This window comes from Urtica dioica, chromosome 10 (genome assembly GCF_054948205.1).
Source record: "Urtica dioica subsp. dioica isolate 48M chromosome 10, U.dioica_male_clone48M_v1_H2, whole genome shotgun sequence".
NCBI classification, from domain to species: Eukaryota; Viridiplantae; Streptophyta; class Magnoliopsida; order Rosales; family Urticaceae; genus Urtica; species Urtica dioica.
Window position 1 is genome coordinate 24,642,685 of NC_142765.1, and position 16,447 is coordinate 24,659,131.

At 34.8% G+C, this 16,447-nt stretch overlaps 3 protein-coding genes and 1 long non-coding RNA gene across 4 annotated transcripts; 2 read left to right on the plus strand and 2 right to left on the minus strand.

Moving 5' to 3' along the window:
• Nucleotides 1-173: 173 nt before the first annotated feature.
• LOC149384370 (uncharacterized) lies at nt 174-833 on the plus strand. Its single transcript, XR_016301698.1, has 3 exons — nt 174-304; nt 498-576; nt 675-833. It is a non-coding gene; the product is annotated as an uncharacterized LOC149384370 (long non-coding RNA).
• Nucleotides 834-4,845: 4,012 nt separating this feature from the next.
• Nucleotides 4,846-5,436, minus strand: LOC149384371 (uncharacterized). The gene has a single exon (XM_089628027.1). It carries the CDS (start codon nt 5,434-5,436, stop codon nt 4,846-4,848), a length of 591 nt encoding a protein of 196 aa, XP_089484153.1.
• Nucleotides 5,437-10,266: 4,830 nt separating this feature from the next.
• Nucleotides 10,267-12,500, minus strand: LOC149384372 (serine/threonine-protein kinase-like protein At1g28390). Its single transcript, XM_089627620.1, has 2 exons — nt 11,699-12,500; nt 10,267-11,077 (listed from the first exon to the last, which is right to left on the minus strand). The coding sequence occupies exons 1-2, from the start codon at nt 12,281-12,283 to the stop codon at nt 10,511-10,513; spliced, it is 1,152 nt and encodes a 383-aa protein (XP_089483746.1). The 5' UTR covers nt 12,284-12,500; the 3' UTR covers nt 10,267-10,510.
• A 566-nt stretch (nt 12,501-13,066) lies between these two features.
• Nucleotides 13,067-13,531, plus strand: LOC149384373 (uncharacterized). Its single transcript, XM_089628028.1, has one exon. The coding sequence runs from the start codon at nt 13,067-13,069 to the stop codon at nt 13,529-13,531; it is 465 nt and encodes a 154-aa protein (XP_089484154.1).
• The last annotated feature ends 2,916 nt before the right edge of the window (nt 13,532-16,447 follow it).

Sequence of the window (16,447 nt, forward strand, 5' to 3'; positions counted from 1 at the left end):
GCTTAATTTCGAGGTAATTGTTTCACTCGGTAATGAATTATAGTCGAATCGGATCTAGAATGTTTAAAAAATATTTATTTCAAAATCATTTTTACAGGTCAATGAAATGGTGCTTGACGAAATCATCCCGGCCCCACCCACGTTTACGCTTGATCAGCCCATGGCGGACCAGGTGGCCCCGGAGGCTTCACCGGTGGAGCCCGAATTTTTTGACGGTCAACATCAAAATCAAGCTAAGGAACAGCTCGGGGACCACACGACTGTGGCTGGAAGTTCAAAGACTGCCTTGGACAAAATCTCTGAGGTAACTTTTGACGTTTTCTTACAAATCTTGATCGAACTGGGTAAAGGGATTTTTTCTGACAATTGTCTTTTTTTTTCGACAGTTCGTTTGTAATACTTATTAATTTAAGATAATTTTTTATCTTTTTTAAACGGTGCTCAATTTTGGTTACCCGCCCGTTTGTAATGACATCATGTTTTTGTTTTTTTTTTAGTTTTTGGACAGCGACATTCCTGATGCGGACTTGGACTCGTGGTTTGAATTTGATTGGTGATCACGCAAGAACGAAGCTGGTGCGTGACCTTTTTTTTTTTTTTTTATTACAAATTTATGTTGCATTTATGTATGTTAAATATAATATGTTTTTATTGTTCTTTTGCTTTTTTTTCAGATTTTGTGTAGAGACACCACCGGAGCGTAAATGGCGTTGACCCGCGTAGATATATACGATTTAGAGGGCTTGATTAACCCATTTTTTTTATTAAATAATTAGATATTGGAATACACGAGTAGGACTAAAAATTGGATATGATTGTTTTGTTTACATATATTTGTAATTGTCTCTAAAATCCAAAATTCTTTTGACTTGTGATTTGTTGGGGTTCAAAAGTCTATAAATCCCTCCTCACAAAGTGGTAGTGGAAAATCTAAACAACGTTCATTTGTTCACTTTACTTGAGCTTGAAGACCGTCTCCAATTTATGTGTGTGTATGAGATAGAGGGATTTTTTTATTATTATTATAATATATATATATATATATATATATATATTAGATGAGAGGGTAAAATGTGGTTAAGAAAACCTAAAAAAAATTCCTTAAAAAAAAAAAAAGAAAACCTAAAAAAAATAAAATGAGAACCAACAACAAACATTGAATTGTCATGGGCGGGCAAATGAGCAACTCTGATGCCTTTGGGAACCACAAACAAACACGAGCCACTGCTGACATCAGCGAATGACCCGCTTTGTTGCCTTCGTTTTATTTTTTCTTTAATTTTAGTTTTCTTTTTTATAAAAATGCCAATTGCATTATATATTTAATATTCAAGTATTCAAATATGTTTATGACTCTAGGTAAGACCATCTCCACCCGATTACACAAGTTTCTATTCTATTTTACAGTGTATGTCACATCAAACACTACATCCAGGGCCGGCCCTAGCCTTAGGCCACTTAGGCAATGGCCTAAGGCCTCAAAATTTTAAAGTGAAAAAGGCTTGAATATTTTTTTTCATCATATAAAAAAAAGGCCTCAAATTTTAGGAGAAATAAAATGCCTCAAATTTTAGGAAGAATAAAAGGCCTCAATTTAAGCTACTATGTTCAAGTCCCTCTTTTTTTATAATATAAAGCCTTAGTTTTTTTCATTTTTGCCTAAGGCCACACAATAGTTCGGGCCGGCCCTGACTACATCAACTCCTACCAAACTCTAATTTTTACACCAATTTTAATTATTAATTTTATATGCAAGTTTCTCTTATTTATCTCCATACCCTTATACTTATTTAATATTTCACCGGTCTTGAAGGATTCGACGCTAATCTTCCCGAGTATTAGTTTATGTATTGTAAATTTATTTTTAATTTTATTTTGTTGTATTTTGTTATTTTATTTATTAATTTTTTTTTATTTTTTTTTTGCATTTCGATGTCGTTGTGATGTTATTTCATTTCGCTTTTAATATTAATGTCGTTTTAGTTTTACCCAAACTCCAAATGTTAATATTGTATTTGAAATATTTAATATAATAAATTTAAAATATGAATAATTTAAAGATAAATATCATATAATTTTATAAATCTGTGACAAATATATAAATTTTAACCTTTACAATGACTAATTTTTTTTATTGTGGTGAATAGTGTCGCGCCATATTTAACGCAACACCACACCATTTCAACAAACCACGCCATTTTGATGTGGGATTTACAGTTCGGGTGGACTCCACCCTTACGTTATTCCCACCAAATAGCGTTCGGATGGAGCTGATCTAAGCGAACAACTTTTTTTTTTAATAAAATTTATTGGATCTAAGCTACTACAACCCGTTTTCATTCCAAATAGAAATTGGAGCCGAAAAAGAGTGAAGTTACAAACAAAGGTTCAACGACAAACTAAAGTTCTGAAACTGAAAACCTCAGCGTCAAATAATTTTGTTTCCGATTTTTAAACACATATCACCATAAGTGGATAACAGCACAAATGGGACATTAGTCTCTAAATACGCTTATGTATGTACGCTCATTCGAATTTCCATACTCAACATACATGAAGACGTGGGTATTATTTACGTCCCGCTGCACTCAAAGGATGATTGGATTCTTTTGATTATTTCCCTCCCCGCCAAGTCAATCACTGTTTATTACTCATTGAGCTATTTAAAGGGAATGAGAGAGAGTATAGCCAGTCTGGTTGAATTCCTTCCCATCCTGTTAGGCTCAATTAATGCATTTGCAAGCTTGAAGATTGATGATCAGACCTCCGAGCCTTTCAATAATATATCCGCCTATGATATGTCTCAACGACATAATGGGTAGAGATTATAAATGTCTATTTTTTAGATAGTTTTTATTTCTAAATTTAATATTGTGTATTATGTTGATAGCGGAGGTTGCGGGATGTTTTGTCATTAAGACCGCATAGTTCATGATGCAGATGCTTCCATTGACGAAACTGAGGTAAGAAGACATGTCCATATACCACTAAAAGCTAGTCATTGATCTTGACAGGCACGACAGTTTGAAGCAAGAGAATAATAGATGCCCGTCCGACAATGATGTGTGATATGTCTAGCGACATTGATATGCATTATGTTATCTTGCTATCCAAGGCATAAGATATTAGCTAGGATTTGACAGACTTTCAGCTAGTTTTTAGATGTAGGCAATCTTTTGTGTGTAGAACTATGAGATATTAGGTAGTGTATAAATATGGTCATTTGTTGTAATGTTCAACTATTCTAAACTTTAAGGTTATTATCTTGTCTTTTTTTTATTTGTGCAGGTAATATATTGTTGGTAATAGTCAATAAAACTGGGATTTTATTGACATCTTTGCCAATAAAATTGAAGTTTTATTGACATCATTGTCAATACAACCGGTGTTTTATTGACATCATTGTCAATACAACCGGTGTTTTATTGACATCTTTGTCAATAAAACTAAAGATTTATTGACATCTAGAGAAATAAAACTGACGATTTGTTGACATTTTTGTCACTAAAACTGGGGTTTTATTGACATGTTTGTCAATAAAACTGAGATTTTATTGACATCATTGTCAATAAAATCGGCGATTTATTGACATCTTTGTCAATAAAATTAAAGATTTATTGACATATTTAACAATAAAACTGGTAATTTGTTGATATTTTTGTCAATAAAACTAGGGTTTTATTGACATCTTTATCAATAAAGCCAATGATTTATTGACATATTAGTTAGTAAAACCAGAGATTTATTGACAGATATATAAACAAAACGGGTGATTTGTTGACATCTTTGTCAAAGAGAACTAGACAAATTTATGAATCTATGATAAAGAGAAGTACACAAATTTAAGATTCATAGAAATCGACATCTATAATTATAAAGTATTACATCATATTTAAAATTACAAAATTACAATTTTTTCAACGACTGCTTCTCTGAAACAAATGAATATGATCGTCACATGTCTTCCTATTTTGTCTTTACCGCACCTGCTACATTTATGCCCACTATACACTTCACCTTGGGATAGTATCTTTCTCTTCTTAGGTCTACCCGCCAGACGAATGTTGAAGTGTGAAGGAAGTAATGTGATTTGTTTGACCTCAAGAATGTCTCATGCTTTAACACTTCCATGGGGGTGGATGACACCTAAATAACATCATTTCCAGTACTCACTCAGTGGTATAATAGGCAGAACAAAAGTCCACAGATGAAAAGTTACGAATATGACATGCCGCAATTGCACGAGCGCATACAAAACTATCTGTTTGAAATTCTAAGCACGAGCATGTTTTATGTTGCAAATTCACACCCATCTCTCTCCATCTTTATCTAAAACCTTAAACTCAAAAACAACAGAAGATCTCACCTACAATAAACAAGTATTCACAGTGAGTTCTTGAACAACAATATGATATTGTGATTTATTTATTAATATTAATGTCAACAAACATTTGAACTTATTGCTATTAATGTCAATAAAAAGTCACAGTGATTTCTCGAAAAATAATATGATACTATGATTTATTTATTGATATTAGTGTCAAAAAACATTTGAACTTATTGCTATTAATGTCAATAAAAAGTCACATTGAGTTCTGGAAAAATTATATGATACTGTGATTTATTTATTGATATTAATGTCAATAAACATTTGAACTTATTGCTATTAATGTCAATAAAAAGTCATAATTAGTTCTTGAAAAAAAATGTATTTATTCATATTCAATCAGGATATTAAACATGAGTGTATAGTGAACTTACCATCATTAATGTAGAAAGTACATGAAAGTCATTCATTCGCTTTTGATATTTTAGAGTAAGTACATTCGTTGATGTCGTTGCTAATTATCTCCGTTTGTAGAACCACTTTTGCATTCTCTCTCTCAACCAATCAATCAATTTCGAAATTGGAAAATCTCTAGTTTTGGAGTCCATGACATTCATAGCCTCGGCATTATTTGAATTCGTGATTGAGTACCTTGTATTGGTAATGTAGTAACGAGCCCATTTCTTATGTCCTACTTCATTCACAAGGTATTGTTGAATTTCAATATTTTCCCGGTCAATCATGCGCATATACTTTTCAAATTCCATACGATTATATGTCTTTCCTGCACAGTAAAACTCACAGTTGAAAATCTTGGTGAGACCCTTGAAATTGTTCTTCACGTTGCCATAAAGATGATGTGCACAATACCCATGTGCCAAATTTGGAAAAACCTTGGTCACGACATTACATATTCCATTGAACCTGTCGGATATAAAGACCTGACGTGTCCTATCCTCTATCGCTGCCTTTAACGTGTTCAAAATATCCAACCATAACTCATTCGATTCAGAGTCTCCAACACCGAAGGCGAGGGGAAAACATTGTTCATTTGCATCAATTGCTACCGCCGTAAACAAAGTCCCTCGATGATAGTTCTTTAAGAGCATAGCGTCAATATGGTATTTTTTATTGATATCCGTGTCAATAAATCACAGTATTTGTAAAATATGAACTTTTGTAAACGCTCGGTTTGTGAATTTGAGTAAAATGAACGAGTTTTACCGTGGATCAATTTCTTGTTGTCAATGAGATGTCCTTAAGATTTTAAATATCTTGAATTGGAAGAATAATATTTAAGGTTGACAAAATTTCGGAATAAGAATATTCGAGGTAAACTCGATATTATTTTTAATTTTTGGAATAAAATTATTCGGTAAATACCCGGAGATTGAGAAATCTCGAGAGTAAAATAAATTTCCGAAATTATTTAAATATATTCAAGATAACGAGAATTAATGAGAACCTTCTCGGTTTATTTTCAAGAGTATTTTTAATTATTTAAATACACAAAATGCAAAATTTTAATTATTAAGGATCTATCCGCAGCAAAAATAAGTGTGGCTGAGGGGTTAGAATAATAAAAAAAATTAAGGACAATGATTGCATGGCATAGTTGGGACTGAGTGACACATAGTAGCCACATCATCCGAGCTAGTGAAGCTCCTTCTTCCATGTCATCCCACTTGACCAAGGAAAAAAAATTACAAACCTTCAGACTAAATGGAGGAAAAGAAAACGCAAAAGTGAGAAAGAGAGAGAACCCGAGAGAGAATGAGGGATGAGAAGGAAGAGAAGGAGAAATCACCGATTCCTCGCCGGAGAAGAGAGGAGCAAGGTGTGGGGGTATAAAAAATAAATTTATTATTATTTATTTATTTATTGGGCTTCGATTCGACCAAAGGCCCAATAAGTGGTCCAGTCCGGCTCGAGGAGAAAAGGCCCAAGCCCAATTCACAAAGGAGTCATCCAGTTCGCTCGTGCTGACCTAGCCAAGTAACAAAGTCGTGGTCAACCCGCAATCTCGCCGAGGAGATCAGATCTAAGACTTGACCAGTCTGCGATGTGGCGAGAATGAGCTGATCAACACGTGTCCAATGGATGATCCTTTCTTCGCTTATAAATAATGGATGCTGTATTCATTTTCGCACACACAAACCTACGTTACATAATTATTTATTATTCAAATTCTCTAGGTCATTTGTTGAGTTCGCCAACTTGAGTTCGGCACTTCGCCTCTTGTAAACAATATATATAAATAAAGATTATTCTTTTATTATTTCGTATCAATATTCATTTTAATATCGTTTGTTTCTTATATGAAGTCTTCTGAGATCCATTAAATAAATCAAATAAATATATCTTATATTATATTTGTAATTGTTAAGATTTCGACATAAAAAATTATACGGATCGGGTCTGACTCGGAAGAATTGGGTTACCTCGTTTTTGCCGCATGGATTAGTTGATTTCAATGATTTGGTCAGTGAATTTGCTTGTGTGACAGGTCACGGGTACATGTTTCTTTTAAACAGGTCGGTAAATGGGTGGCAATTTGGGCCGGACACGAGACACGGCACGGTTACGACACGGTTTAAATGAGTTTGGGTCGACCTTAAATGGATCTGGATCCATCCGTGTCGAACACGATTAACACGATTAAATAGCGGGTGAACACGACACGAACACGACAACCCATTGGGACCCGATTAGACACGAATATTAAATGGGTAAACACGATCAAACCCGTAATGACCCAGTTAAAATATTAAAAACAACTATCAAATTAAATTATAAGAATAAATATTATATACAATACAAATTATAAGTGAAGTGTATCCACTTTACATAGAATAATCTCTAGTTAATGATCTGTTGGAGATACATTGCTTTTTGAAAGATTGTGTTTGAACTTCTCTTTTGTATTACAAATATTATGTTGGTGGCTTAGTTGATTATATGGAGTATTTTTATTAATTACTTATTATGACTAATTTTTTAATTAATTTGATTTAGAGAATTTTTATATTTTGAAATAAACATGTGTAAGGGACTAAACCGATTCACGTGTTCAAACGGGTTTAGTGGTCTAAATGGGTTTGTGGGTCTAAGTGGGTTCGTGGGTTACATGGTCCATTAAGACACGATTAATAAATGAGTCTTAATGGGTTGGGTCTGGGTTTGGCAAAAACATAGTGGGCCGGATTTGGGTTTTGCTCCTAGACACGATTAATAAATGGGTCGGGTTTGGGTCTGTCAAAAAATACATGAAAACGAATAGGACACGACACGAACACGACACGTGACCCGAATTGCCACACTCAATATTAATTCCAAGGTTATGAGTATGACCATAAGGACATGTTTAGTCGTAGGAAATTAAACTATTTTTTTTTTAAGAAAAAATTACAAAAAATAAATATATTTTTTTTAATAATCTCTCGTTTTTTTCTATTTTCTGCCAAACAATACCTTATTTTTTTTACTATTCTTAAATTTTAATTTTATATAACATTCTATGATTTAAAATAAAATCATAAATATATAACAGATTAGGCTATTTGAAACGTTAATATCGTTATCTAGCCAACGTTTCAAATATAGTCACTGTGTCTGAGTGCCAAAATTAATTTCTATTAATTTATGTTATATTTCAGTTATTTTGTATACCGTTATTTTATGATGTTTATTTTACAAAACTAACAAGACGTTAGTTATTTATCAAAATTTAAGTTTGTACGTGACTAGTTACTACAAAACTCTAGTAATTAATTACTAAACTTTAGTCTTATAATCTTATTAACTCCACGTGAGTATTGATTATCATATATTAAATTAAAAAAACTGCTTACGTAAATTTAAGAACTAAATTTACTCAACTATAAATCAAACAAGCAAATTTGTACCTGAAAAAAAAAAAAAAAAAAAAAAGGTTCATAATCCACATAAAATTCAAACATCGTATTAGTGGAAAAAATTTCGAGGGCTCATCATATCATCGAAGATCCGTTACGTCATCGATAATAGTTATGATTTTTGTGAAGGAGAAGGGTGCCTCGCGGCCCCGAGGCTAAACTCGGATTGGTCACGATCTCCGAAGTCGCGGATGAGTCGGGCTTTAAAATATTTTTATTGGGCATTATTTTAAGCTGTCCGAACGTAAAAAAAAAAAAAAAAAAAACATAAGTAGACTGGTATGTTTGGTTATCAACTCAAAAACTGTTTTTGAGTTTTCAAGAAGTGAAAATAGGAAACAAAACTGGAAAATGTGTTTTCAGAAAAAAAAATTTTAAAAAATTTTGAAGTTGTTTTGTAAAAAAGTAAAGAAAACTGAAAACAAATAAAATGTGTTTTTGGAAAAAAATTTCTTCTCTTCTCTTCTCCTTTTCCTCATCTTCTCTTTTCATTTTTTCAAAAACAAAAATGAAAACTGTACCAAACACTTTTTTCAGTTTTTTCACTTTCTCAAAAACAAAAATGAAAACTGTACCAAACAGCTTTTTGAAAACAACTGCAAAATAATTTTTCAATACAACTACAAAAATTAGAAAATAAAAAACAAAAACTTTTTGAGTTAACTACCAAACAAAATCTTTCTCAAATTTTTTACTCTAAATATTTTACAAAGTATTTGTCTCTCACATTTTCGTAATGATTAATATTATTGATTGTAACTGTTATTGTTATTACCCAAAATAGTTAATACGATTACCGATGTTTTTTTTATTTAATATGTTGTTTAGCACATTGTTTCTACAACTTATGGATTACATGGGATTCAATGATACAAAGATTAGCATGGAATGGTTAGTATATTATTAAATGTAATGGTTAATAAAAGTAACGGAATGTTTAATAATTTTAACAATGTGATTTAACGATTCATTGTGCTAGTTTGAACATTTATTGTGTTTGGTGTTAGCCATTTTTTTATGCCCCAAGTATGTATTGGATAAAGAAGAGATGGGAAGTTAAGTACAAAAATAATGACCCAAATGGTATATCTATGATTAAACATATAACTAGTAAATAACAAAAGTATAATAAATTAAACTAAAAGTACTAATTAGAGCACAATTAAGACTTTGTATAAAAACGTCCATCATATATAGTGGAATAAATCACCCCAAAATAGAGTTAGCATTTGAAATGCTCCTAGAATTTAGAACAATTTTATTTAATTAAAATTTTCAACTATGCATGTTTCTAATAAGAAATTATTTATTATATTCGTTTGAGATACAACAATAATCAGTAAGACCATTTTTTCATTCTCTCCCACCACTCAATATTTGGGCATTCAAACATAATAAAAATTTGTTCCATCCAAGTTGAAACTTCTATCCTTAACAAAATATAATGTTACATTCTAAAAGTGATTAAATCGGTTGGGATGGAACTTATCGTTCTCGCATTGTTCATATAAAAAATTTAAAAACTAAAATATGTTCAATATTTAAAAAAAAAATTATGAAAAATTTCAAATCGGAAAAATATTTTGTTCTGATACTGTGCACGAAAGTGATTTGTTCTATTTCCTTGAAGACTACCGGAATTTTGGTTCCAAATGATTCGGAATCTTCAGATCCGAACAGTACCAGAACTTTGGTCAAATTGAAATAGTAGACTCGGCTCCAATCAATTTCAATACTGTTCGTGGAAAAAAAAAAATATTAAAGCATACTCTTATAATCAGAAGAAAAAAATTATATTTGAACAATACCGAATCATATGTTCAGTAAATAGTACCTGAACAGAGTTTTGATACTTATATGAGATTCTAATTATTGTTTTTTTTTTCTTCTAAACATGCGAATTTAGACGGAACGAAACAAAATTTCAATTTGTACCGGTTACGACACGAGTGCAATATTTACACACAAGAAAAAAGAAAGTAAAAGCATTCCTCATATACACTTTTGATAATTCCTTCCCACCACCGAAACAGTAAATCATTAAATCAGTAATGAGGGTTGAACACTTGAAAAATATATACAAATACCAGACATCATGAATCATAACAAATTGGTAAATGTTTAGAGATTAAATAAAATGAATTAATACGTAGACATAAAGGCATAAACCAATTCTTTTATCAAGGAAAAAAAAAATATATTACATAGCATATGCAATTCAAGAAAGAAGTGTGAAAACAAAAAGACGACAGAGTCGTTGAAAGTTGACTCAGTGAGCATCGTTGTTGTCAGAAATGGAAACCAGAGGCTTCTCAATAATACCACATGTCTCTGTACCCACTTTCTCATCTAACCTAATCACCAACTTTCCGATCCCCATCTTCACCGCCACCGGACGTGTACCGCGCGTGACGACAACCGGCTCCGCAACAGATCCCCCGCGGCAGCGGAGATCCCGCCACGTCATCGGCACGCCGCCGGCGCGAATCTCGGAAAGCGACCGGACCACGTCGGACATCGCCGGCCGCTTCTCGGCGGCGGAGCGGACGCATCGGGCGGCGACGGTCGCGAGCGCGGCGGCGAGGGAAGGGTCCGGCGGCGCCCCGATGCGGGCGTCGCATATCCGGGAGTACTCGCGGCGGCGGATGAAGGGCGCCGCCCAGTCGAGCAAAGACGGCGGGCTGTACGCGACGTCGATGGCGTGCCTTCCGCTGATGAGCTCTAATAAAAGTACACCAAAACTGAAGACGTCGCTCTTCGGTGTCAAGTCCGCGGGCGCGAGGTAGCTCGGGTCTAAGTACCCGAGCGTCCCCGCCGGCGGGACTCTGGCGTCGCCCTGCATTGCATGCGGGGACGAAGTTATGAATTTTTAAGTTAGGAAAAATTACACGGATTAACCTATTTTGAAATGCCTAGTATTACAATTTAGCTAACGTGTCATTTAAGTTTCAAATGTAATCATAAATGGTGACGTGACTTTATTAATCATTTGATAAATTACTATGTTAACTTTTATTAAAATCGGTTAAACATAAACATGTAGTCAACGTTTTAATCGCAATTAAATAATACAACTTTAATATATGTTAACTTGATCCCCTTTATTTCATAATATTTTCCTTCCTTTTTCCTAATCCAATTAGTTGCACGCGATAAGTTTGGGCAGGCTGAAACGTTGGCTAGTTGGTTTCTATGATTTATGTTGTATACGAGTATTTTCGATATTTTCTAATCGTTTATTATTGTAAATGGCTGAATTACATCCTTAAAACTACGTTTAAAATTACCTACGTTGCTAGATTATCTTTAAATTTGGGAACTAATACTCGAGAAAAAGTCTAGAGGAGTTGATTTGTAAATTATACGAGTAAAAAAATTAAAAATACACAAAATTAATAAAAATAAATAAATAAATTGAGGGGACTATAGAAGCTTTTTTCTTTTTCTTGCTCCTAACCGGTTTGGTGCCTGGTTGTAGCTGCAGGGCGAGGCCGAAATCTCCGAGCCTCGCTTTGCCGCGGGAGTCGATAAGGACGTTGGAGGATTTGATGTCGCGGTGGATCACCGGCGGCTCGGCCGCGTGGAGAGCCGCCACGGCTTTCGCCACTTGCAGCCCGAACCGGACCCTCCGGGCCCACCCGGGGAGGTTCGGGCTCTCGTGGAGAATCTCGTGGAGCGACCCGTTCGGCATGAACTCCACCACGATGGGGCCCCGCCCCGACGACGACGACGTCCCGAGGAGGTTGACGAGGCGCGGGTGCCGCAGGCGCGAGAGGATCGCCGCCTCGTTCTCCGACGACGAGGGGTGGCGGGAGACTTTCACGGCGGCGGTGAGTCTTCCGCCGTCGAGGACGGCCTTGTAGACCCTCCCGTGGCTCCCTTTCCCGAGGAAGCTCTCGGCCGAGAAGCCCTTCGTCGCGGCGGAGAGCTCGTCGCGGCTGAACTCCCTCACGGTCCTCTCTCCGCCGCCGCCGCGCGGCCAGGTGTCGACGGAGGCGCACGTGGCGATCGCTGACTCGGCGTTGCAGGAGAGATAGCCCATCGTTATTTGCTGACTCGATCGACGGCGGTGACGGTGCAGAGGCGATGGGGAAAGTGGAGATGGGAATGTGGGAAAGGAAAAGAAGCCATTATGTGTGCGAATCTGTAAAAGCTTAAAGTCGCTGGGTCGTAATTGTTTTACAGCTCTCTCTTTAGGAAGCACAAACTGGAATTTTAGAATTTTTATTTTTATTAATATAATATGTAATAAAGTGGTGTGGAAAAACACACTACCCCGAGATTCGTCTATATGCTTCTTTCTTTCAAGTTTCAAGTTTTTCAAACTCGTTTCACGTTTTCCGTTCTCCGTTGCTTTACTTTTATTTTTATTTTTATATGTGATCTGAATTTTTTACTACTTTTTATCGAAGACTGTTTTATTAATTTCAGTAAAGTGAGTCTTATAATATTTTATATATATCTTTTCCTCCAAAAATAAAATTAATGACATTTTTGGTCCCTCGTCTTGGACCTCTTTAACACCTTGATCCCTGATTAAAAAACTCTGCAGTCTTGGCCCATTATGATAGTCATTTTTTCACTTTCAGTCATTCTGTTAGCATTGTTGTTAAAATTGACTGAAAATTCTCACGTGCAAAACAAAAAAAAGGAAATTATCATAATACCCTTAACTATTATACTTCCTAATTATTGTTAATAGATAAATAAATAATTGAAAAACTTTATTGACAATTAATTGTATTATTTCACTGATTAATTTTATAAATATAAACAAAAAAAAAATATCGATTTTTAAAGTCTGATCAGAAAAGAAGCCAAAGAGATGGGTTTCGACGCTTCGAACAACAAGTTCGCCGAAGCCACGGCCGCGATACTCCTCGGTAGGAGAGAGTCGAGGTGGGAGAGAAAAGTCGAGGCGTACAAGAAGTGGGGTTGGTCCGAGGAAGAGTTATCGACGACCTTCAAATTGGACCCGCGTTGTATGTTCTTGTCTTTGGATAAGATCGCGGCGAGTATGGGATTTTTCGTGGGGGATATGGGTTTGGAGCCCGGTGAGCTGGCGAAATCCCCGACCGTGCTGCTTTACAGCTTGAAAAGAGTGAGGCTGAGGTGTTCTGTTCTTCGCGCTCTCTCGTCGAGGGGTCTGATAAAGAGCCCGGTTCGGATTTGGGTGTTGGGTTGTTGTACAGAGAAGATGTTTTTTGAAGAGGTTCGTCGCGCCTTATGTGAAAGAAGTCCCGGAGCTTTTGGATTATATAAAGGAAAAAAGGGAATGAGAGACTTTTGACTGATTGGTTTTGACTTTTTTTTTCTGAGATTTATTTGTGGGGTTTGGAATGGTGATGGGATTAGAGAAACGCGAGTCATTTATTTGTGGGGTCTGAAAGCAAGGCGTTGTTCGGATTCAGACCGAATCGCTGGTAGTGGAAATTGCAAGGATTGTTCGAGAAACCCGAGTAAGATAATATTCCAGTGAAGTAGTTTTAATGAGTTTCAAAGTGATTGTTCATGGACAGCGATCAATAATTGATTTCTAGTTGGTATTGATAGAATGCTTGAGGTTGTAATGAGAGTTCTCAGCTTTTTCAAGTTCCTTGGTGTTGTAATGTTACTATACTTTGAGATGGTCTTCATGTCTTACTTTGGTTTAATACGATAAGATCTTGTGAATCTCCGTCCGTTTCAATTCTCTTTGGGACTGTTGGAGTAATCTCAAGGTCATAGTAAAACGTCTGACCAACGGAAAAGAAAAAAAAAATCGATCGTTAATTTCTCTGCAACAAATTTCTCTGCAGCGCGAGAGAGAGGGGAGAAGAAGAAGATATTTTTATTTTTTTTAACTATTATTTTTTATTTTATTAATTTTAATTGTAATATGATTTGTTTTTTAATTTATTATTAAATTACGATTTTGTTCTCATTTAAAAGGCACGTGATACGCACATGATCCATTTTTCATCTGTTTTGACGGTTTTTTTAACAGAAGGACTGAAAGTGAAAAAATGACTATCATAATAGGCCAAGACTGCAGAGTTTTTTAATCAGGGACCAAGGTGTTAAAGAGGTCCAAGACGAGGGACAAAAAATGTCATTAATTCCCAAAAATATTGCACACATTTTAAATTTTTAAATAAATAAAATTTTCGAAGTAGCATGCTATAATTTAATACGCCAACGTTAGATATGTACTCGAACGTGTAATAGATAGACTATAGTTTCCGTAACTAACTTCGATGTATTAAATTATCACATGTTATTTCGAAAAATGCAATTATCACATGTTACATGATAGTACATTTGACAAAAAAAAAAAATAATAATAATAATTTAAAGAGGTGATTGTTAATAAGAAATTCAAGGCCCAAAATGCAATATACAATTCTATCATGACCAATATTATAATCATTCTAAATTACACTTGAGAAATGAGAACAAACTATACATTTGTATATCAATGAGGAAAAACTGTTGCCACAAATCTAAAGTCTGCACGAGTAGTTTGTCATGATCACTAGTGAAAACTGAATGCCTATTCGTGTTATTTCCATAAATTCAAGAGGATGGTATTGTTATTTTATTTTTATTTTTTTGTTAAATCTGATATCACATGCGATAACTAGACCACCATGAAAGTTAGTCACTAATCGTCGAATAAAATTATAGGAATCAAACTGGTCTAATGGAAGGATTAAATTAACAAATAATTGGCTGCTTAAGCCACGGAAAGTGTAACAATTTAAAATTGGCCAACCTTTCGTTAATATGCTGTAAATAGCCATATTGCTTACGTGGCAGCTTATTAATTAAATTAGATTTACACTTTTGCCCTTATTTAATTCGCAGAAACCGAATAGGGAAGTTTTCAAATTTGAAATTTGAAATTTCCTGCAGATTTTGAAAATTAATAGCCCATTTATTGTTATGTTTTTGGAAGTTTTTAGCGTTGACTTTAGGTAATTAATATCTATTTTCGTGGTTAAACTCTGTAAATATATTCTTCATTTATTGATATTATTTTGTCTTCCATATATTCATAATTTCCAGAATTTTCGTGCTCAAAATATTTCCAGAATTTTTTTTCAGTTCAAATATACTGTAAATATGCTTCTTATTTACAATGAATATATTGTTAATATGTTGTGTATTTACAATGAATATACTGTAAATATGCTTCTTATTTACACGGATATACTGTAAATATGTTTTCTATGAACAACCAGGAAAAAAAAAAACTGTTATTTGCGGTGTCGCAGATCGGGACTTTGGACGCAGATCGCGGAGAGGAGGACGATTTATGGCTGTGCCATCAACTCTCCGGTGCTCTACGCGTCATTTCCCGATGTCTCCTCTCGGTCCGGCATCCTCGGCGGCTCGTGGCTGTCCTCTTTTTCTCGGCTGGAACACGTGCGAGTGGTGCTCGGTCTCGGCCATTGATGGCGCGCAAGGAATGAAAAAGAAGATAGGAGAAGGAGATGAAGGAGACGATGACGATGAGAGAGAGAGAGGAGGGGGGTGCTCGGGCTCGGCATTGATGGCGGCCAAATCTCTCTTCTTTTTTTTTTTTTTTTTCCTGAAGAGCAGTAAAACAAGACCGATACAAATCGTATTTTTGATTTATTTACTAATCCGTGTTCGTTCTTCTTCGTCGTCGCTGTATTTCTTCTCTGGGTTTCGATTTCGATTGTAAATAAAGGTGTTGAATCTTTTTTCCGGTTCAAATTTGAGCAGTTTCTTCTCTGCGATTTTTGGGCATCTCTTTTTTTTTTAAACAATTTTTTTGAGCGGTTGCGTGTTAATGTGAACGCAGCTGATGGTTTTAATTACTCCTCGATTTTCGCGTGCATTAATATCCAAATATTACAGCTGATCACGTATTAATGACCCGGAAGATAGTGAGCGGGAAAATGGAAGGGTAGTCTCGGCCAATTTTTGTTGTAAATAAATCCTCTTGGCTATTTACCACTTATTTACAGAACGTTGGCTAAAAATAAATTGGCTATTTTCAGGAGGCTACTTAGCTTAATTACCCTTAAATTAATAATAAAAAAACCGTATATTTTTGTTTCTTCTTTAATTTTGTCAGAAATCGTAAGTAAAAAATTTCATTTTCATCAGATCAATATCCAACTGAATTTTACTGAAAATATATTACTTCTAAAACTAAATCAGAGGATGTATCGTACCAGTAAATATTTTATTTTTC